General features: G+C 42.8%; 1 protein-coding gene across 1 annotated transcript in view; it reads left to right on the plus strand.

Annotated features, from left to right (window-relative positions):
- Nucleotides 1–22,602, plus strand: part of LOC128658032 (oocyte zinc finger protein XlCOF7.1-like) — a 107,205-nt gene that overhangs the window by 22,473 nt on the left and 62,130 nt on the right. Inside the window, exon 7 of the mRNA XM_053712479.1 lies at nucleotides 270–356. Within this exon, the coding sequence (XP_053568454.1) occupies nucleotides 270–356 (87 nt within the window). The remainder of the gene's footprint in view (nucleotides 1–269; nucleotides 357–22,602) is intronic.

Below are 22,602 nucleotides of genomic sequence, written 5' to 3' on the forward strand. Positions count from 1 at the left end.
TTAGACATCTGGCAGCAGTTTTTGCAACATTGTTTATAGCCATGTTATGCATAGTTGCAAACACTGTTGCCATATATTGCTAAAGACACTGTGCATGCTCCTGAGCTCGTATCAGACTACCTAGATTTATTTTTCACCAAAAGATACCTAGAGAACAAACAAATTTGATAATAGAAGTAAATTGAAAAGTTGTTTAAAATGACGCTCTATCTAATGTCAGCTTTACTGTCCATATAATGAAATATTGTCTACATTTAATTATCTGACAGGTGACATAGATGTTAAAACAGAAGATCTAAGTGTAACGTGTCAGCTGGAAGCTCCAATGCAGAAAATGTGTGACAGCGACAATGCAGGTAAGTGCACGTGTGTGACAAGTCTTGTGTTTATGGGGTATTGCCTGGCTTTTATAGCTTATTGTTTATAAGTACTGTACATAATATCACCAGTCAGGGTGTCACCTCAATCACACACTGAGTGTCACAGTACAATATAGCCTGATACTCTGATACATTTCTAGGGTCTGGTTATCCTGATCACATGACACCCAAGCCCTATACAGCTGCTGTTATTTATATTTGCCCGAGTATATTAATTACTATTGTCATCTGATCAGCTGCGGATACACCGGTAGCACTTTGTAGGAGCATAAAATAAACCCCACAGCGCTATGTGATCTTTAAAGCCGCTCATCTGTATGTCCTGTCTGTATATTGTGAGTTAAATGGGCATTGTACTTAAAGGGATAGGAAAGTCAAAATTAAACTTGCATCATTCAGATAGAGCATGTAATTTTAAGACACTTTTAAATTCACTTCTATTTTCAAATGTGCTTCGTTCTCTTAGTATCCCTTGTTGAAAACGAATATGCACATATCATACACTAGTGGGAGCTGGTGCTAATTGGTGCCTGCACACATTTGTCTCTTGTGATTGGCTAACTAGTTGGGTTCAGCTAGCTGTCAGTAGTGCAATGCTGTTCCTTCAGCAATGGATAACAAGAGAATGAAGCAAATTTGATAATAGAAGTCAATTGGAAAGTTGTTTAAAATTGTATGTTCTATCTGAATTATAAAAGAAAATTTTGGGGTTTACTATCTCTTTAAACCTTTCTGATATACATGTGAAAGACCAGCAGAGAAACATGTTAGTAATATTTATTTTTACATAGAAAATGTTAAAGGGGCATTGTACTCTGCCAGGAAGCTACAGCATTAAAGGGACACCCAAGTCAAATTTACACTTTCATGATTGAGATAGAGCATGCAATTTAAAAAAAAAATTTTTTACTTCTATTAACAAAATGTGCACAGATTTCTTTCCTATGGCATGGAGAGTCCACGATTTCATTCCAATTACTAGTGGGATATTCAACTCCTGGCCAGCAGGAGGAGGCGAAGAGCACCCCAGCAGAGCTGTTAAAAGACAATTAAAGGGACAGTAAAGTCATAATTTGACATTCATGATTTAGACAGAGCATACAATAATGAATAACTTTCCAATTTACTTCTATTATTTTATATGCTTCCTTCTCTTGTTATCCTTTCCTGAAAGGTTTATCTAGGTAAGTTTAGGTGCAGCAAAGAACATAGGTTCTGTAGAAAAGTAGAAAAGAAGAGGGCGCCAATAGTGCACAATCAGTGGTACTGGGTCTTTGCACACGCAGATAACAAATATACTTACAAAGTATAATGCACTTGAGAAGTGCCACAAACGCCTGCTGGACCTTTTATCAGCTGTCCAGAAAGCTATCCTCCTGCAGCAGTATGGAGTCTCCAAAGGATTTGTGATCCCACACAGACTGAATAAGTCCCTTCAAGGCTCAATATCCCAAGTGTGTTTAAACAGGATAAAAACCCTCATAGGACAGGCTGCAGATGGTGGTAAGTAATAAGTATTTACTCGATAAAAACAACTGAGTAAAAATTCCACAGAGTGATAGAAGTCGTGATGCCAAATGTCTTCAAAGCACAAAAGGCTTTATTGTAACAAGAAAGTATCACACAACGCGTTTCCCGGTCTTGCTGACCGCTTCATCAGGTAAAGTGGTCAGCAAGACCGGGAAATGCGTTGTGTGAATTTTTACTCAGTTGTTTTTATCGAGTAAATACTTATTACTTACCACTGGCAATTTTTCTTATTAGTTTTGCGGTCACGTGACCAGACATAGAGAGAGCTCCTGAGGGTGTTATATTTATTGCGTTCTGAAAGTTTAAGTTCACTTTTTCCTGTCATCGCTTTGTTTTCTGTTACTTAAAGGTACAGCTAATAAATGTAACTTTAATTTTCTTAAAGGTACAGTACATCCTTTAATTTTTTTCCATTATGGACTAGTTGTCCCTCCTGTGCATCTTTGTTCCACATGTTTAAATAGGACTTTGTCTTCTAGCGATAAAGATACCCACTCTGAGCCATATGTCTCTCAGGATAATGTTGTCGATGCCATGCCTCAGCTTTTCCCTCAAACGTCCCAAGCTTTAGCAGTTTCCCATGCAGTGCCCTGCGGTTCCTCTCAACAGCCTCCTGGGGGTGTTTATTTACCCGGGGATTTTGCTGCGCAGATTACTTCTGTGGTTTCTGCAGCCTTGTTAGCTTTCCCGGTTACTGGTATGCGTAAGAGGAAATCTAAAAATATTTCTGTTAGAAAGGGCTCTGACTCCACTAAGACTGCGTTAGTCAGCCTCTCTCAATTATCTGATGAAGATGATACCTCAGTAGCTTCTGAGGGCGAGATATCAGACTCTGACACATTAGCAGACAATTCTACAGATTCAGATTTAAGATAGAACACCTCCGATTACTTTTGAAGGAGATTCTTGCTACTTTGGACAACTCTGACTCATCTGTCGCTGAGAATCTAAAAAAGTCTAGTAAACTTAACAGAGTTTATGATGAACCTTCTTCTGTGGAGGTTTTTCCAGTTCCAGACCGTTTGTTGGAAATTATAGCTCAGGAATGGGAAAAGCCTGGGATTCCTTTCTTTCTAATGACACAGTGAGTCCACGGATCATCATCAATTACTGTTGGGAATATCACTCCTGGCCAGCAGGAGGAGGCAAAGAGCACCACAGCAAAGCTGATAAGTATCACTTTCCTTCCCACAAACCACAGTCATTCTCTTTGAAGTTTTCAGTGTCTGAAAAGAAGTTTACTAAAATCAAGATTTTATTATTTTAAAGCAGAGTAGGTTTGCTCTGATCTTTCCTTGGGTTTGGCTGTACCCCACGTCAGTCTCTTCAGTAGGGCAGTGGTGGCTTTTAAGCAATTGAGAACTTGTGAGGTACAATCCTCACTGCGTTTTCTCAACAGATTTGCTGCCCTATTCAGAAAACCTGAGTAAGTTTACTCAGATCTTTCTTTCTCCACAGGTCCATGTGAGGATCGGCATCCTCTCAAACCGGGTGAGCTGTCCTCCTGCCGGACAGCTAGATGTGCAGGTAAGTGCCTTTTTGTCTTCTGGGGCTAGGGCCCTAAATAATAAGGTCATCTGCATTTAACTATGGGACACATTATCCTTTAAGAGGATTATTCTGGCAGAGGGCAGGCACTTTATTGCATGTGAGCGAGACTTAGAGGTTAATTGTTCTCAAAAGAAGGAATTAACTCTCTATTGGTGGCTTCAGTATTTTAAATTGTTTAGACATACTCCTACGCTAATGCTCGTACTCAGAGTGATTGTGTTTTTATTTGCAGAGCGCGCTTTTTCCCTGGTAGCGCCATACCTAAGGAGCTAGTTGATGTTTTCTCCGCTCTTTATAATAAGGGTGAGCGGCATCTTTATTTTGTGACCGATTTTTTTTTTTTTATTCCAGATCTGACTTGTTTTTCAAACTAAGTGACAGGATGAGGTGCGAGATAAAAAGATCTGCGCTTCATCTCCATGCCGTTCTCATGGTCCCGCCTCCTTCTTCTTCTGAAATGAAGCACCGCCATTTATTTTCTTGCCAAGTGCAGTTTCTAACTCCACCTCGTTCTCTGACTGAGAACAAAGCAGAGTGTTTTCTGCTGGTATCGAGTGTTAGGTTCAAATTAGTGGTGCAACTTTTGTCAATTAGTAGAAACCGTACAGCCTAAAGTCCATCCTGATTACTCTGGGTTAGAAGTAGTGGGTCTGTTTGTACGATGTCATAATAGTATCTAAGACCACTTGCCCTAATTTCAGTATTAGATAGTGTATTTGCATACCTTTCAGATTGTTTGAACCTTTAGTTAAGGTTTTTATGAATAAGACGTGCTGAAGGTTTTTTTTTGTTTTTTTTAAGTATTTTTTTATTAGAGGTTCAAAATAAAAGCATACATAAATATCAAACAGTGACAAATGAAAGCAACACAATGTTTGCATAAAAGAAGACAATAAATACATCAGAAAATAAATTGAAAGAAAATAATATACAAGCAGTATGCCAGGTGAAAAACAAACCTCCTAGAAAACACAAGAGGCCACTCTTGGGCCCCAGAAATATAGAACAAAATCACAGGAGGTTACCTTCGATCAAAGGAGACCACTCTTGGGTCCCAGATGACTGACCTCATTTTTCATTTTTATTTTTATTTTTTATAAATGCATATATATAAAAGAAAAAAAAACAATACTCTGAACAAACGTTACAGAACCTAGAACAATATTCAATATGTATAGTCGTGGTGATTGGGGGGAATCAGTACTATTATAAGCATAGCAAGTGAAAATGACTTTCCTATGAATTTAACCCTTCCAAAGTACTATAGTGAGCTTCATATTAATCATTTTTACATTTCCAGATCCCGCCAGCGACTTGTAATAACAATTATATGAGAGGTAAGTCAACGTGAAACTACCCACTTCATAGAGAACAACTTTAAAGGACAGATATGAGCCATAGTGAGTTCCCTAAGAGCCAACCTCAGATTTAGGCATCAGACATGAAGTCTTCATTAATAAATCTGGATATATTAGGGGGTGACCCATAGCAGCAGGAGTACAGAGCCTGGTCTGGTGTGTGTTAGTAGTAGCTGGTCTATATATAATTTATGGGGTGGACTATTTTTATGATAATAGCGTCTTATCTCTTGCAGTGCCAGCAGATCAATATAGCCAACACCAGGTCTTATAGTATAATAAGCATAATTAGTGTGTCAGGGGATCCTAGGTAAAGTGGGATCTGTTTGCTAAGGCTGCACAGGGAAAGGAGGCTATGTGTATATACATTTACACCCACATTCACACACACATCCATACATACATATCCATGTGTGCACCCATACACGTCTCATGTTGGATAAGGGGATCTACATGTTCCTAATATACTGGAAGCAATTGACGTTCTATTAAGAGTCACCCATTTAGGATAAGTGCAGAGCAGACTGGGTAGCAGCCTGTATAAATAAAGGGCAACTTTATGTGGCGGGTAAATAGATCTTAGCATGTCATTCTGTATAAACACATAGCTTTGATGTATAGAGCATAGTGAGAACAGGTCAAAATAACTGTGAAATATCGTTTGCAAGCCATATTGAAAGAGCGCTAAAAAACAATCCCTTTTGCGCTTGAAATATTTTAGTCTTACTGTCCGCCTGCTAAGACACTTGACAGTTAACAAACATAACAGCAACACAAAACTGACCAGCTTAAAATCTAGGACGTGTGCGGTAGCTGAATAGGAGAAAGCAGCAGTCAGGAAACCAGTCCGTCTCCATAGCTAGGTAGTCAATATCCCCGACATAAAGCACCTCGTTGGGCAAAGTATTGCGAACCAGTTGAGGCGGTACCAACACTTTAACGTCCTGCTGGCCAAAATCATGGTGAGTCAGAGTGCCCAGAACAAAATAAGTCCACCGGAGCCAGCAGAGCTCAGTACAGTGACTGCTTACCCTCTAGCCCACACCTGATTTGTCTAGTGCCCGTTACGAATGCAGTTGCGTGAAGCTGTGTGGGAAAGAAGGTGTCTCCCTCGGCTGTTCTCCTGCTTGCTGCTTGCTCGTATGAGTTAGGGATGCCGTTTCTCTGACAGCCCTTTGGGATAACAGCGGTTCCGTTGCGCCTATTGCCTGTCGCAGGCTAAACTCCTTCTCCCACACGGTGTCATAACCAACGTCATAGGCAAAGTGGAGGCGGGCTGGTCGCAATCCGATCTGAGGGTCTCTGTAAGCGACTCTCGAAGTATGGTGAGTGGAGCTCTGTGCTCAAGGCTCTCTGGGACAGCTCTGTGTTTGTGCCGGAGCTCGGAGTCCAGATGATTAACCTTTGGCTCTTCCTGGCAGTGATATTTTTCAGAGCTGACACCCTCTCCTGAGTTAAACGCAGTTTCTGGTGTCATGGAAGGGCTTGTTGTAGGATTAGAATTCTCCTGCTCTTCTGTAGTATTCTCTTGATCTGTCGACCGGCAAGTAGGTTTTTTAAGTGCCTGATGTATGGTTTCAGTAATGCATTTAAGTTGACGCTGCAGTAGGGAAGTGAGGAGATCCTCCCAGTCTGCCATTTGAACCACGGTATTATACACTATAGCTGTGTTGTAATGTTGCTTCTCCGTAGTCTGCATTGGCCACACAATAGGTGCGGCAGTGGTGAGGACAAATGAGGCTTCTAATGTAGGGGAAGGCCTCAGAAGAAAAAGTCCGGTACTGAGGGCTAGGGAGCCGCGCCACAAACCAAAACCCCAATTCTTGGGTCAAAGTGCCCTCAGCCAAGTTTCTCCACCTCATGAAATAGCTTAAAGCCAATTTTTCACCTTAATTTGAGTAATAAGTGGTGGATGAACCAGGAGCTGAGGCTCAGTGCAACCATTAAGATGGCCGCCGCCCGGAAGTCCCCGTGCTGAAGGTTTTTTTATTGTTCCCTTGATTGGGATCTTCTCAAACTTCTGAGAAAGACTTTTAGGTCTTGGGGTATCGAAAGGATGTTTTTTCTGGACAATATTTGGTTCATGTGTCATCCTTCCTTTGAGCAATTTCTCTTTTAGAGACCTTGTCAATCTTCTTTTCCATTGATTGGAATGAATTTGGGAAAGCGTTCCCTTGCTTCTTCTACTAGGGTGATTTAATGGATACCCACTTCCGTCTAATCTCGGAAGTCAAGTAGGGCCAGACCTGGTCAGTACCAGGATGGGAGCTCAACTGGTAGCATCAGTTGTGGTTGACTTGTTCCTTTTTACATTCTCTATCCAGGGACAATGGCTCTCGGAGGTCAGATAACTTAGAAATTATTCCTTCTCCTTTCTCTGCAGTCTAATGTCCGGCCAACAGCAAGCACTAGTGGTCCGGTTGATAACTTAGCCATCTTGCTACCAGGAGGTTGGGAGTTGAGATCTAGCTGCAGTTGCTTTTCCTTCAGTTTTCAGTGACTCGGTGCCTGGAGGGAATTGGTCTGATGGTTTCCAGGGACATCATTTCCTTTGCTGTTTTCCATAAAATGGAAAACATTCAGATTTGTCTCAGAGAATAGTTTTAATTCAGAGACATGAGATTCTCTTCCTTAGTGGTCTTTCAGGAGTATCTGTCTCAGGGTGTGTGCTTCTAGAGACACCCTGGGTCATGTGACCACGGACACCAACCTGCTGGGCTGGTAAACAGTCTGGGTTCTTTTAAGGCGCGGGGATTATGGTCTCGGATGTGTCTGCTCTCCTCGTTTACATCTTGGAGTTGAAAGCGATTTGCAATGCTCTGATAGCTCGGTTTCGGCCAGACTATATCACCCCTAGGGGTTATATCAACTACCAGGGAGGAACTCTGAGTTCCCTAGCCGGTAGGAGGTGACTTGGATGTTGAGTGGACGGAAGCTCACAATTGCTGTCTATCTGTCATCCTCATTCCAGGAGTGGACAACTGGGAAGCAGATTTTCTGAGCGTACAGACTTTTCATCCCGGGGAGTGGGAACTCTATCCGGAGTTGTTTTCCAGTTTAACCCTCAGATGGGGCATGCTGGAACCAGTTTTGATGTAGTCTCAGCAGAATGCCGAGTTTTCAAGGTACAGTTTTAGGTTAATGGATCCACTGGCCGCTCTGATAGATGCTCTGGCGGTTCTTTGGAATTTCAGGCTGGCATACCGGTTTCCTCCTTTTGCTCTTTTTCCACGAGTCATTGCTCGTATCAAACAGGAGAGAGCATCAGGGATTCTAATAGCCCCTGTGTGGCTTCGCAGGATATAGTATGCAGACCTAGTGGAGATGTTGTCTCTTCCGCCGGGGAGACCGTCTGAGGAAGGACCTTCTGGTTCAGGGTCCCTTCTTTCAACCATATCTCCTTTCTCCGAAGCTGACTGATTGGAGATTGAACGCTTAGTTCTATCTAAGAGTGGTTTTCTGAGTCGGTCGTTGAGACCATTATTCAGGCTCCTATGATTGTTACTAGAAAAAATTACCATAAGATAGACGTAAATATCTTTATTGGTGTGACTATAAAGGATATTCTTGGACTAAGGTCAGGATCCAAGGATCTTATCTTTGGCCTTGAGAAGAGATTTCTGCTCTATCCTTTCTGCTGCAGAAGCATCTGGCGGATATGCCGGATGTACAATCCTTTTGTCAGGCCCTGTTCAGAATCAGGCCTGTATTTAATTCAGTTGCTCCACCTTGGAGCCTAAACCTTGCTCTTAAAGGTTTTCCTGCAGGCTCTGTTTGAGCCTATGCATTCCATGGACATCAAGTTATTATCTTGGAAGTTTTTGCTTCTTACTGCTCTGAGGGTTTCTGAACTCACAGCTTTGCAGTGTGATTCTCCTTATCTCATATTTTTATGCAGATAAGGCAGTTCTCCGTATCAAGTTTGGTTTTCTTCCTAAGGTGGTTGCGGACAGAAGTATTATCAGGAAATTGTTGTTCCTTCTTCTGTCCTAATCCTTCTTTTCATAAGGAAAGTTTATTACACGTCTTAGATGTTGTGCATGCTCTAACATTCTATCTGCAGGCTACGAAGAACTTTCATCAGTGTTCTGCATTGTTTGTTTTCCTTTCTGGAAAACGTAAGGGTCAGAAAGCTTCTGCCACTTCTATTTCTCTCTGGTTGAGAAGTATTATTCGTACGGCATTTGAGACTGCTGGACAGCAGCCCCCTGAGAGAATCACAGCTCATTCTACTAGGGCTGTATTTCTTCTTCTTGGGCCTTTTAGATTGAGGCCTCTGTGGATCAGATTTGCAAGGCTGCGACTTAGTCTTCTTGGCACTCTTTTTCTAAATTCTATAAATTGGATATTTTTGCCTCAGCTGAGGCTTCCTTTGGGAGAAAGGTTCTTCATGCAGTGGTGCCTTCTGTTTAGTTTCCCTGTCTTGTCCCTCCCTTATCATCTGTGTCCTCTGGCTTGGGTATTGATTCCCACCAGTAATTGATGATGATCCAGGGACTCACCGTGTCATTAGAAAGAAATCAAAATTTATGCTTACCTGATAAATTAATGTATTTCTTGACACAGTGAGTCCACGGCCCGCCCTGTTTTTCAGACAGTTTGTTCTTATATAAACCTCAGGCACCTCTGCACCTTGTGTTATTTCCTTTCTCTCCTTTTCCTTGATCGAATGACTGGGGTTTGTGGGAAGGGAAGTGATACTTATCAGTTTTGCTGTGGTGCTCTTTGCCTCCTCCTGCTGGCCAGGAGTGATATTCCCAACAGTAATTGATGATGATCTGTGGACTCACCATGTCAATAAATAAATAAATTTATCAGGTAAGCATAAATTATGTTTTTTCCCCGTCCCCTGTTTTAAAAAAAATGTTTCCTGTTGCTGATTCCATACGTGACTTGTGGCACACTGTGCCCAATGTAGAGGGAGCTATCTTTACTTTAGCCAAGATAACTACTATTCCTATTAAGGATAGTTATTTCTTTCATGTAAGTGGCAAGAGTCCATGAGCTAGTGACGTATGCAATATACATTCCTACCTGGAGGGGGCAAGGTTTCCCAAACCTCAAAATGCCTATAAATACACCTCCTACCTCACACATACCTTAATTTTTACAAACTTTGCCTCTCATGGAGGTGGTGAAGCAAGTTGTGCTTGATTTCTTCTGTGATAGGCGCTTATAAGGATATTGAAGACCGGTTCCTCTCAAAGTACATTGTTTTTCTGAGGGATGTGAAGGGAGTATTGCCTGATGACGCCATGTTTTCACCTATGGTGAAATCTATTTCAAGGTTTTCTGTAAATAGGTCGCAGGGATTCATCTCTGCCTCCCTTTTCAGATTAACATTATACTGATATGTTTCAGTACTGGTTTGTCTGTCTGCTATATGTGGATGGGTGTCTTCTGGTAAGTATATATCAATTTTATGACACTCCAGCTATGTTTGGCACTTTATCTTTTAAAGTTTTAAATGTATTTTGTATACTGTGTCCAATGTAGAGGGAGCTATCTCTTCTCTAGCCAAGATAACTACTATTCCTATTAAGGATAGTTGTTATTTTAAGACTCTCATGGATAAGAAGCTAGAGGCTTACTTAAGAAAGATGTATATTCATCAGGGATTACAGTGGCAACCAGTTGCAAGTATTGCTACAGTGGCGGGGGCAGCATCTTATTGGTGCGATGCCTTGTCTGACCTGATGAGGAGACTACTATAGAAGAGATCCGGAATAGGATCAAGGCTCTTAAGTTGCCAATACTTTTATCTGTGATGCCAACATGCAAGTGCTTAGAATGGGAGCTAAGATTTCAAGCCTCACTGTTCTAGCTCACAGAGCTCTATAGTTAAAATCTTGGTCTGCTGATGTAACTTCCAAGTCCAAACTTCTGTCTTTATTTGGTCCTAGCTGAGATCATTTCCGAAATTACGGGTGGAAAGGGAACTTTCCTACCTCAGGACAAGAAGAATAGACCCAAGGGTCGCCAGAGTTCTAATTTTTGTTCTATTCATAACTTCAAGGGACAAAAGTCTTCCTCTTCCAAGCCGGAGCAATCCAGGACTTCCTGGAGGTCCAGTCAGCCTTGGAATAAGGGGAAGCAAACCAATAAACCTTCAGCTGATTCTAAGTCAGCATGAAGGAGATGCCCCCAATCCAGTCTTGGATTAAGTGGGGGGCAGACTTTCCTTTTTTTTTCAAAAGGCTTGGATCCGCAATGTCCCAGATCCTTGGGCCGTGGATATAGTATCCCAGGGTTACAGAATAGGATTCAAGTCATGCCCCCCCCCCCAGAGGCAGATTTATCTTGTCAAGGTAAAGATAGTGGCCTTCTTAAACTGCGTAAAGGACCTATCTTCTCTGGGAGTGATTGATCCAGTTCCCGTAGAGGAACAGGGTCAAGGATTCTATTCAAATATTTTTGTGGTTCCCAAAAAGGAGGGAGCTTTCCGTCCTATCCTAGACCTAAAGTGTCTCAACAAATTCCTCAAGGTTTCGTCCTTCAAGATGGAAACTATTCATTCATTCTTCCCTTAGTCCAAGAGGGTTAGTTCATGACGACCATAGATCTGAAGGACGCGTATCTTCATGTTCCCAGCCACAAGGAACATTACCAGTTTCTGAGGTTTGCATTTCGGGACAAACATTTCCAGTTTGTTGCCCTTCCTTTTGGCCTTGCTACGGTTACCAGAATCTTCACAAAGGTTCTGGGGGCCCTTTTGAGGGTGATTTCTTTCTCCAGAGATGTGGCACTGCCATGGGTGCGAAATTTGCCCCATCCTATGCAAATTTATATTTAGGATGGTGGGAGATGGTGCACATCTTTGGAGAAAGGAACCCCTACAGACCCTATGTCGCACTATTTAAGTGCTATATTGATGACCTTTTATTAATTTGGTCAGGACCTGAAAATCTTATATCTGATTTTGTGGCTTACCTTAATGATAATGATATGGGTTTGCGATTTACCTATGAGTATCACTCCAAGTCTATTAACTTTTTGGACTTAACGCTAAAAGGGGAAGGGAATGGTGACATTACTTCTTTGGCCTATCGCAAACCCATTTCAGGGAACACTCTTTTGCACGCCACTAGTTGACATCCTGAACTCTTTGAAATCACTCTTGTTCTAACTCGTGAGAAGTTAGAACAGTTAGTAGGCCAGCACTGTATCTACTAAGTAATAGTGTACACCCACCTAGCCATCCTGAACATGTCAGATTTGCTGTGGCTAAAGGCCAATTTACAAGATTAAAACATAATTGCAGTAAACAGTCTGATTTTTTGGCAGCAGCAAACGATCTGGAAAAAAGGCTTTTGGATAGAAAATATCCAATACATGAGGTTAAAAGAGCCAGAAAGGAAGTTGTGTCTACTGATAGAACTAGCCTAATTACAGGAGTTAGGTTCAGAGGTACGGACGTGCAGTCTCAGAGTATACATTTTGTAACAGCTTATAGTAGCCAATATCGGCAAATACGTGCAATAGTGAAGAAACATTTTGCTCTACTTGCAGGTGATGATGGCTTACTAGATACTGTTGAAAATGGTCTAAAATGCTCCTATAGAAAATGTCGAACTTTGGGTTCATTGTTGTCTCCTACACAATTAAAACCCATTTCCAATTCATCTAGTTTATGGTTAAAACATCAAGGGATGTTCAGATGTGGCCACACTAAATGTATGCCCTGTGAGTATGTCTCTATCACTAAATGTTTCCGGTCTTATGCTACAGGTGAAGTGTTTGACATTCAATCGTGTTTAATAGACTACAAAGGTTGCTGTACAATTTAGAGTGCACAGTTTGTCAAATTCAATATGTTGGACTCACGAGCAGGGATGTAAATTCCTGTATACGTGAACATTTGTCAACTATTTCACAGGGACGATCCACCACCCCACTTGTATAACATTTTGCCAATAGACATGATAGTAATGTAGATTCCTAAGGACTCCTAAGAGAGAAGGTGACCTTGAACAACTTCTGGACAAAAGGGAGATGTACTGGATTCATAAGTTATGCACACGCATTCCTAGAGGTCTGAATTCTAAATATGACCTCATTAATTATTGGGAATGATTAGTATTTCATTACAGGTATGCATGGCTTCTTTTTCCAGTATTTTCTTTGAAAGTGCTTAATAGGGCCCTTGTTTTAATTTAAATTAAATTATATTTAATTAAATTTAATTAATATTAAATAAGTAAACTATATTACATTGAACAAATAGTTTTTTATTTAAGTATTAATATATTGTATATTTTCCCTACTATAATCCATTTTTGAACCATTTTAAGAGACATATTGACTACCAATAACTTCACTTGCAGTTAAATGTTCTTTAGGCAGGTATGGTGTTCTCGTAAATTGCATATATCTTCATATTAGCTTTTATGGGTTTAACCTAAGAACGTTTTATTTTTGTAGCTTAACTATTGTTTTACTATATGTATCTGATTTCAGTGTACTAAGATATTATTTCTTCTTCAATTTTTGGTTGATGGTTTAAGGGTATTTATGATGCTAGTGGATTTTTCACATAATATTAATAGATCGAATATCATTTAATCTTTATCCTGTTTATACTTGATATTTGATATGTGTTTGGAAATGTGATTTATCTTTGGGCCATGTTTTTGCACTGTTCCTTTTTGTACTGTTCCTTTAAACATCTTATCAATTATGCTGTTTTATATTTGTATATTGTTTCATCAATGCATTCAATTAACACATTGTCTTTGATATTTATAGCGTGTTGTTGTTTAAAAGGTCTTTAGCACAGAGGGGGCGTTATTAGGGATTATGTTTTAACCAATGGGTGCTTTCTAATTGTTTTAAATAACAAGCTGTGAGAACCTGACACCAATGGCTATGATTAAGGCGCCAAGCCGAAACGCGTAAGCCAGATTGGTGATGCGCTCTCTCTATGCTGATGCTTGCTGTTTCCACTGTTTTTAACGGAAAATAAATTTCTGGTTTGTTTTATCTATGGATCTTCCGAACTTTCTTTCTTATCCCTTTTGGCGGTGGTCAGATCTCAAAGGATAGCGGTGGCGCCTTACCTGTACGACATCTTAGTTCAAGCGTCTTTTCATCTAGCAAGATCTCATACAGATATGTTGTTGTCTATTCTACGTTCCCACAGGTGGAAAGTGAATCTGGAGAAGAGTTCCCTAGTACCAGATACAAGGGTGTGTTTCTTGGGAACAATTATAGATTCTCTATCCATGAAAAAATTTCTGACAGATGTCAGAAAATCCAAACATCTTGCTTCTTGCCTTTCACTTTGGTCGTCTATCTGGCCTTCAGTGGCTCAATGCATGGAGGTTATTGGTCTGATGGTTGCTTCCATAGACATCATTCCCTATTCTCGGTTCCATCTGAGACCTCTACAGCTATGCATGCTCAGTCAATGGAACAGAGACCACCAGATCTTTTGCAGAGGATAGATCTGGATCCTATAACAAGAGACTCTTTCTCATGGTGGACTTCGCAGGACCTTCTGTCTCGGGGTACATACTTCCTGAAACCTTATTGGGTGATTGTGACCACAGACGCCAGCCTGTTAGGCTGGAGGGCAGTTTGGGGCTCATTAGAATCTCAATGCCTTAGAACTCGGGAGGCGTCTTCTCTTCCCATAAACATCTTAGAGTTGAGAGCAATCTTCAATTCCTTGACAGCTTGGCCTCAACTAGCCTTGGTCCGGTTTATCAGATTCCAATCGGATAACATCACCTCAGTGGCTTACATCAACCATCGGGGGGGGGGGGGGGACTCAGAGTTCCTTAGCAATGAAGGAGGTGACCCACATTCTTTAGTGGGCGGAATCTCACAATTGTCTTTTATCTGCAATCCACATTCCAGGGGTGGACAACTGGGAAGCGGGTGTCTTCAGCAGGCAGACCTTTCATCCCAGAGAGTGTGCTCTCCATCCGGAAGTATTTACAATGATAACTCTCATATGGGGGTTCTGGAGTTGGATCTGATGGCGTTGCGTCAGAATGCCAAGCTTCCAAAGTACGTTTCAAGATCAAGAGATCCTCAAGCCGCTCTGATAGACGCGCTGGCGGTCCCTTGGATCTTCGGTCTAGCATACCTTTTTACTCAGTTTGCTCTCCTTCCATGAGTCATTGCTCGTATAAAACAAGAGAGGGTGTCTGTGATTCTAATAGCTTCTGCCTGGCCTCGCAGGATCTGGTTTGCGGATCTGGTGAAGATGTCATCTCTTCCACCTTGGAGGTTGCCTCTGAGGAGGGACCTTCTACTTCATGGTCCTTTCCTCTGCCCAAATCTGGATTCTCTGAAGCTGGCTGCTTGGAGATTGAACGCCTAGTTTTGGCTAGGCGTGGCTTCTCTAAGAAGGTCATTGATACCATGCTTCAGGCTCGTAAACCTGTTACTCGTAAAATTTCCAATAAGGTCGTAATACCTTTATTGGTGCAAATCAAAAGGTTTCTCTTGGAGTAGAGTAAGGGTACCCCAAATTTTGTCTTTTCTTCAGGAGGGCCTGGAGAAAGGTTTGTCAGTCCGTACTCTGAAGGGTCAGATTTCTGCACTGTCTATTCTTTTGCACAAACGCCTGGCAGATTTGCCAGATGTTCAATCTTCTGTTCAGGCTTTGGTCAGAGTCAGGGCTGTGTTTAAAACTGTTGCTCCTTCTTGGAGCCTTAATATTGTTCTTAAAGTTTTGCAGCAGGCTCCGTTTGAGCCGATGCATTCTGTTGATATTAAATTGTTATCTTGGAAGGTTTTGTTTCTTCTTGCTATTTCTTCTGCTTGCAAAGTTTCAGAGCTTTTTGGCTCTACAGTGTGATTTCCCCCTACCTTATTTTTCATGTGGATAAGTCGGTCCTTCGTACCAAGCTGGGCTTTCTTCCTAAGGTAGTGTCGGATCGTAATATTAATCAGGAAATTGTTGTTCCTTCTTTTTGTCCCAATCCTTCTTCCCAGAAGGAACGCCTTTTGCATAACCTGGATATTGTGCGTGCTCTAAATGGTTACCTTCAAGCAACAAAAGATTTTTGGCAATCTTCTGCCCTGTTCATTGTTTTCTCTGGTAAGGGTCAGAAGGCCACTTCTACTCTTTCTCTCTGGTTGAGAAGTGTTATCCGTTTAGCTTATGAGACAGCTGGACAACAGCCTCCTGAGAAAATTACGGCTCATTCCACTAGGGCTGTCTCTTCTTTCTGGGCTTTCAAAAATGAACCTTCTGTGGAGCAAATTTGCAAGGAGTGTACTTGGTCCTCTTTGCATACCTTTTCCAAATTCTACAAATTTGATACTTTTGCCTTGGCTGAGGCTTCTTTTGGGTGAAAACTTCTTCAAGCGGTGGTGCCTTCTGTTTAGGTTCACCTGTCTTGTTCTCCCTCCGTTTCATTCTGTGTCCTCTAGCTTGGGTATTTGGTCCCACTAGTATTTGGAATGAAATTGTGGACTCTCCATGCCATAGGAAAGAAAACAAAATTTATGCTTACCTGATGAATTTATTTATTTCTGGGCATGGACAGTCCATGACCCGCCCTTATTTAAATTTAAGATGGCAGTTTTCTTGTACAAACCTCAGGCACCTCTATACCCTTGTGTTATCATCTTTTTCCGTTTCCCTTCAGCCAAATGACTGGGGGTTATGGGTAAGGGAAGTGACACTTAACAGCTCTGCTGGGGGGCTCTTTGCCTCCTCCTGCTGGCCAGGAGTTGAATATCCCACTAGTAATTGGTATGAAATTGTGGACTCTCCATGCCCGGAAATAAATACATTTACCAGGTAAGCATAAATTTAGTTTTTTTATATTTACACTTTTTTAATCATTTACGCCTTCTGAGCATGTACAAGAATTCACAAAATATAAGTATATGCATTTGTGATTGGCTGATGGCTGTCTCATGATACAGGAGGAGTGGAAATCGACATAACTTTTGAAGTTCAGACTAAGTTCTATTGCATTGTCTTTTCATCATGCATTTGTTGATAATGCAAATCTACTGTATTTACTGGTTCTTTAAAGACAGCACCAACCAAACCGATACAGAGAGCACAATACACATATGCAAAAAGGCAATATTAGTAATAATTACCCAGGTTAGAAGTGGCAGCAGCAATGTCCATGGAAATTGTAAAAGCGTCAAAGTGTACCCAGTTAAATTGCATATTCTAATGAGCTGTGCATGTGGAGACAAACAAATAGATTGCAGAATGCGGCCTGTGAGTGGCACATTTATTTTAGATACATTTAGGGCCAGATTATAAGTGGAACGCTAAATATCGCTTTCAAGAAATAGATATTGCGATCCACAGTGTAATACCAGTGCATGCTAATTTGCGTTTGTATTACAAGTTAATAACAATGTAAACGCGAGTTTGCATTGCTGGGAAGCATTACGCTCACAAGAGCGCGCTTTCAAAGACTCCAATGAGAGCCTCATTCTGATGCCGTCGGAGACCTAAGCGCCTAGGGCAGTTGTTGAAAAAACTATAATGCCCTCTATTTTGAAGGGCATTTGGGGCACTTTTAGGGCTCACGGTAACAATAACCAGACACTTTGTCAGGGTTTTTTCCCGGTTTTGTTTGCCATGTGCTGCTGGCAGCCATTTTACTCACCACTCTTGCTGACTATGGTGCATTGTGGGGGATGCTGCTCATTTCCTGCACTTCCTTTTATGGCCAGACTGGTGTGCATCATCTGTGTGAGACAGGATGCAGTGTCAGAATTGTGATGTCATCACTTATTATTTAAAGGGCCTCTGTTCAGTATGCTTTGCCTTTGCGTTGTCTCAGACCTGTTTGTGAGAGTTCCTTTGTATTACCTGGCTGTCTGACGTCCTTCCTGGTTCCTGATCCCTGGCTTGTTCCTGACTCTGCTGTTTTCCTTGTTCCTGATTCCGGCTCGTCTGACTATTCTCTTTGGCTCCTGACTCGGCTCGTCTGACTACCAGCTCTGGTTTTGACTCCTGGCTTGTTATTTGACTTGTGAACTTTTTATTATTTTTTTGTTATTAATAAAGGTGTGATTATTTTTGCACTTCTCGTCTCAGTCTGATTCCTGGCACCCTGACATTACGCAAAGGACATGAATCCTGATGGTGCTAATAATCCACCTTTACTTGCTATCATTTCCAGGATGGATGAACAGGATCACTGCTTGAATCAATTTGCACTAGCCCTGCAAACCCTGCTGACTCGCACTGCAGATTTGAACCAAAGTGTCCCACAAGTTATGACTGCTCCTGTTTCCGCTGCTGCACCTAGTCCTACCAGGAGCATGTCCGGTTCTGCACCTCTACCTCAGCGATATGGAGGTGATCCTATTCAGTGCAGAGGGTTTTTGAACCAGGTGGGCATTTACTTTGAGTTGTTACCTCAGGCGTTTCCCTCTGACAGAGCTAAAGTGGGATTTCTCATCTCGTTAATCTCTGACACAGTCTTGCCTGGGCTAATCCCTTGTGAGAGACTAATAAACCTGTGATTTCAAATTACCCTGAATTTGTGGCCTCCTTTCGAAGGGTATTTAATGTTCCGGCTCGCTCCTCCTCTGCTGCTAAACGACTCATGTCCATTCAGCAAGGTACAAGATCTGTTGCTCAGTATGCTATTGAGTTCCGTACGCTTGCCACAGAGGTTGGTTGGAACAATAAAGCCCTTGTTACCGCCTTCTTTCATGGGCTCTCTGATGCAATTAAAGACGAAGTTTCTGCCAGAGATTTACCAGAGGATCTCGAGGGATTGGTGTCTTTTTTTATCCTAATTGACATCAGACTCAGAGAGAGGCCCTCTTTCAAGGAGCGCTTGCGGAAGCCTCCTGTTCCATTGTCTCCTACGTGTTCGTTCCCACCCATACCTCCCTCTCCTCCCATGCCTCCTGGTCCCGAGTCACCAGGTACTGCTGAGCCGATGCAGTTGGGATTCACGCGTCTCTCCACGGTGGAGAGGGCCTTTAGGAGGAGGGAGGGGCTCTGCCTCTATTGTGGGTTACAGGGCAACCTTTTGAAGTCTTGTCCTACACGGCCGGGAAACGCTCACACCTAAGGTCCTGTCGGGGGCAGACCTTGGGTGGTTTATCCTCGTCCCTGGAACCGCTTAAGCAGAAACCTTTAGTCACGGTTGTCCTTTCCTGGGTGGACTCCTCCATAGTCACCCAGGCTCTTGTTGACTCCGGTGCTGCGGGCTATTTCATTGACAGTGCTTTTGTATCAAAGCACTCCATTCCTGTTTTGCCTCGATCTGTTCCGCTTGCTATTGAGGCCATTGATGGCAGGCCCCTTCAGCCCGTACTCGTTACTCACGAAACTGCTCCGTTGTCCATGGCTGTTGGGGCTCTTCATTTTGAAACCCTCCACTTCCAGGTGATAAAGCATTTTCCGGTTGTTCTGGGTTATCCCTGGCTCCAAAAGCACAATACCAGTCTCGACTGGCGCAGGTCCGAAATTTTGTCGTGGTCCCCGCAATGTATTTCCACTTGTCTTCGGAAACCAGTTAAAGTCTTGTGCACTTCGGTATCTCAATTGCCAGAGGAGTACCGAGAGTTCCTAGACGTTTTTGACAAGGTGCGTGCCGGTACGTTGCCTCCTTACCGGTCTTACGATTGTGCCATAGACCTGCAACCCGGAGCCATTCCTCCTCGGGACCGGGTTTACCCTCTGTCTGTTGCAGAGAATTGTGCTATGGAGGAGTATGTTGCCGATGCTCTGTTGCGGGGTTTCATCCGCAAATCCTGCTCTCCTGCAGGGGCTGGCTTCTTCTTTGTGAAGAAAGAGGGTGGTGAGTTAAGACCATGCATCGATTATAGGGGTCTTAATCATCTTACCATTAAGAATGCTCCGCTCATTACGGAACTCTTTGACCGCCTCAAGGGAGCTATGGTCTTTACTAAACTTGATTTGAAAGGAGCGTACAATCTCGTTAGGATCAAGGAGGGCCACGAATGGAAAACAGCGTTTAACACCAGGAGCGGGCATTATGAGTATCTTGTAATGCCCTTTGGCCTATTTAATGCTCCTGCTGTTTTCCAGGAATTTATTAATGATTTCCTACGAGATATGTTGCAACAGTGTGTTGTGTTGTACTTAGACCACATCCTCATACACTCACACACACTTGAGGCTCATTGTTCTGATATTACACGGGTTCTTCAGAGACTACGTGAAAACGGACTGTTTTGTAAACTCTAGAAATGTGAGTTCCATCAGACTCAAGTAACCTTTCTAGGTTATGTTATCTCCGTTGCAGGGTTCTCCATGGATCCTGACAAGTTATCTGCAGTTCTGCAGTGGCCTCGCCCAGTTGGTCTTTGGTCTATTCAACGTTTTTTGGGGTTCGCCAATTACTATAGAAAGTTTATTAAAAACTTTTCTTCCTTGGTCAAACCTATCACAGACATGACCCGTAAAGAGAATGATCCACTCCATTGGTCACCTACTGCCATTAAGGCCTTTGATAGTCTTAAGACTGCCTTAGCTGTCGCTCCAGTTCTGGCTCATCCTAACCCTGTCCTGCCTTTCGTTCTTACGGTCGATGCGTCTGAGACTGGAGTAGGTGCCCTCTTGTCTCAACGTCCTACACCTGACGGTTCCTTGCATCCATGTGGTTTCTTCTCTAAGAAATTGTCTCCAGGGAATTACTGGCTATAATTTTGACACTCAAGGAATGGAGGCATCTTCTCGAGGGTACTAGCGTGCCAGTGCTCATTCTTACTGACCACAACATTTTAACTTATCTATCTGAAGCAAAACGTTTGTCGCCCCGACAGGCCAGATGGGCGCTATTTTTGTCTCGGTTTAATTATGTTGTCTCCTACCTGCCTGGTAGTAAGAATGTTAGGGCTGATGCCCTCTCTCGACAATTTTCGCCTCTGTCCAAGGAGGAGTCTGTACCTACTCCTGTTATACCTCCTTACCATATTTTAGCTACCATACCTACTAATTTGACTTCTCCCTTGGGGGAGGAGATCCTGGCTGCACAAACCAATGCACCTCCTGAGAAACCTAGTGGTAAGTGTTTTGTTCCTGAGAATCTTTGAACTAAACTTTTGCACACTTACCACTATCCTAAAGCCGCAGGTCACCCTGGCAAGAACCAAATGATTTGGTCTGCCACTCGACAATTCTGGTGGCCAGGTCTTCGTTCTGATGTTGCTGCGTATGTTGTCTCCTGCTCAGTTTGTGCACAGAATAATACTCCTCAACGTCTTCCTGTGGGTCTTCTTCAACCTATTGCTAATGGTGAGTGTCCTTGGACACATCTTTCCATGGACTTCATTGTCCAGCTCCCTGTTTCCAATGGCAATACTGTTATCCTTATGGTGGTTGACCGTTTTTCTAAAATGTCACATTGCATTCCCTTGATGAAGCTGCCTACCGCTCAGGAGCTTGCTTCAATTTTTGCCCGGGAGGTCTTCCGTTTACATGGGTTACCCAAGGAGATAGTGTCGGACCGGGGTAGCCAGTTTGTCTCCAGATTTTGGCGTTCCTTTGGTGCTCAAATGGGGATCCAGCTTTCCTTCTCCTCGCCATATCACCCTCAATCCAATGGGGCTGCGGAACGGTCTAATCAAGCTCTGGAACAGTTCCTCCGTTGCTATGTCTCAGATCACCACAATAATTGGTCTGAACTGTTACCTTGGGCAGAGTTTGCTTTTAATAGTGCTATTAATGCTTCCTCCAAGTTATCCCCGTTCATGGCAAATTATGGGTTTCAACCATCTTGTTGCCCGATTCATTCATGTCTCAGGGTATTCCGGCTTTGGAGGAGCATCTTTGGCAACTCCGTTCCACGTGGGTGCAGATTCAGGATTGCCTTCATCGTTCTATGCAGCGCCAAAAGATCCAGGCTTATCGTAGGCGTCTGCCCGCGCCTTCCTACCAGGTTGGTGAGAGAGTTTGGCTGTCCTCCCGCAACTTGAACCTTTGTGTGCCTTCCAATAAACTGACTCCCCGTTATGTTGGTCCTTTTCGAATACTCCGACGGGTCAATCCTGTGGCCTACGCTCTTGACCTTCCTCCTGCAATGCGCATCTCCAATGTTTTTCATGTCTCCCTCTTGAAACCATTGGTTTGTAATCGGTTTACCACTGTGTTGCCTCGTCCCCGTCCTATCTTTGTTGACAACCATGAGGAGTATGAGGTCAGCAGCATTATTGACTCTCGTATGTCCAGGGGCCGTGTACAGTATTTGGTTCACTGGAGGGGCTACGGTCCGGAGGAGCGTTCTTAGGTTCCCTCCTCTGATGTTCATGCTCCCGCCCTCCTCCGTGCCTTCCATGCCTGTTTCCCCAATAAGCCTTTTGTCCCGCGGGGGAGGGGTCGTTGACGGGAGGGTACTGTCAGGGTTTTTTCCCTGTTTTGTTTGCCATGTGCTGCTGGCAGCCATTTTACTCACCTCTCTTGCTGACTATGGTGCATTGTGGGGGATGCTGCACATTTCCTGCACTTCCTTTTATGGCCAAACTGGTGTGCATCATCTGTGTGAGACAGTATGCAGTCTCAGAATTGTGATGTCATCACTTATTATTTAAAGGTCCTCTGTTCAGTATGCTTTGCCTTTGCGTTGTCTCAGACCTGTTTGTGAGAGTTCCTGTGTGTTACCTGGCTGTCTGACGTCCTTCCTGGTTCCTGATCCCTGGCTTGTTCCTGACTCTGCTGTTTTCCTTGTTCCTGATTCCGGCTCGTCTGACTATTCGCTTTGGCTCCTGACTCGGCTCGTCTGACTACCAGCTCTGGTTTTGACTCCTGGCTTGTTATTTGACTTGTGGACTTTTTATTATTTTTTTGTTATTAATAAAGGTGTGATTATTTT

This window comes from Bombina bombina, chromosome 4 (genome assembly GCF_027579735.1).
Source record: "Bombina bombina isolate aBomBom1 chromosome 4, aBomBom1.pri, whole genome shotgun sequence".
NCBI classification, from domain to species: domain Eukaryota; kingdom Metazoa; phylum Chordata; class Amphibia; order Anura; family Bombinatoridae; genus Bombina; species Bombina bombina.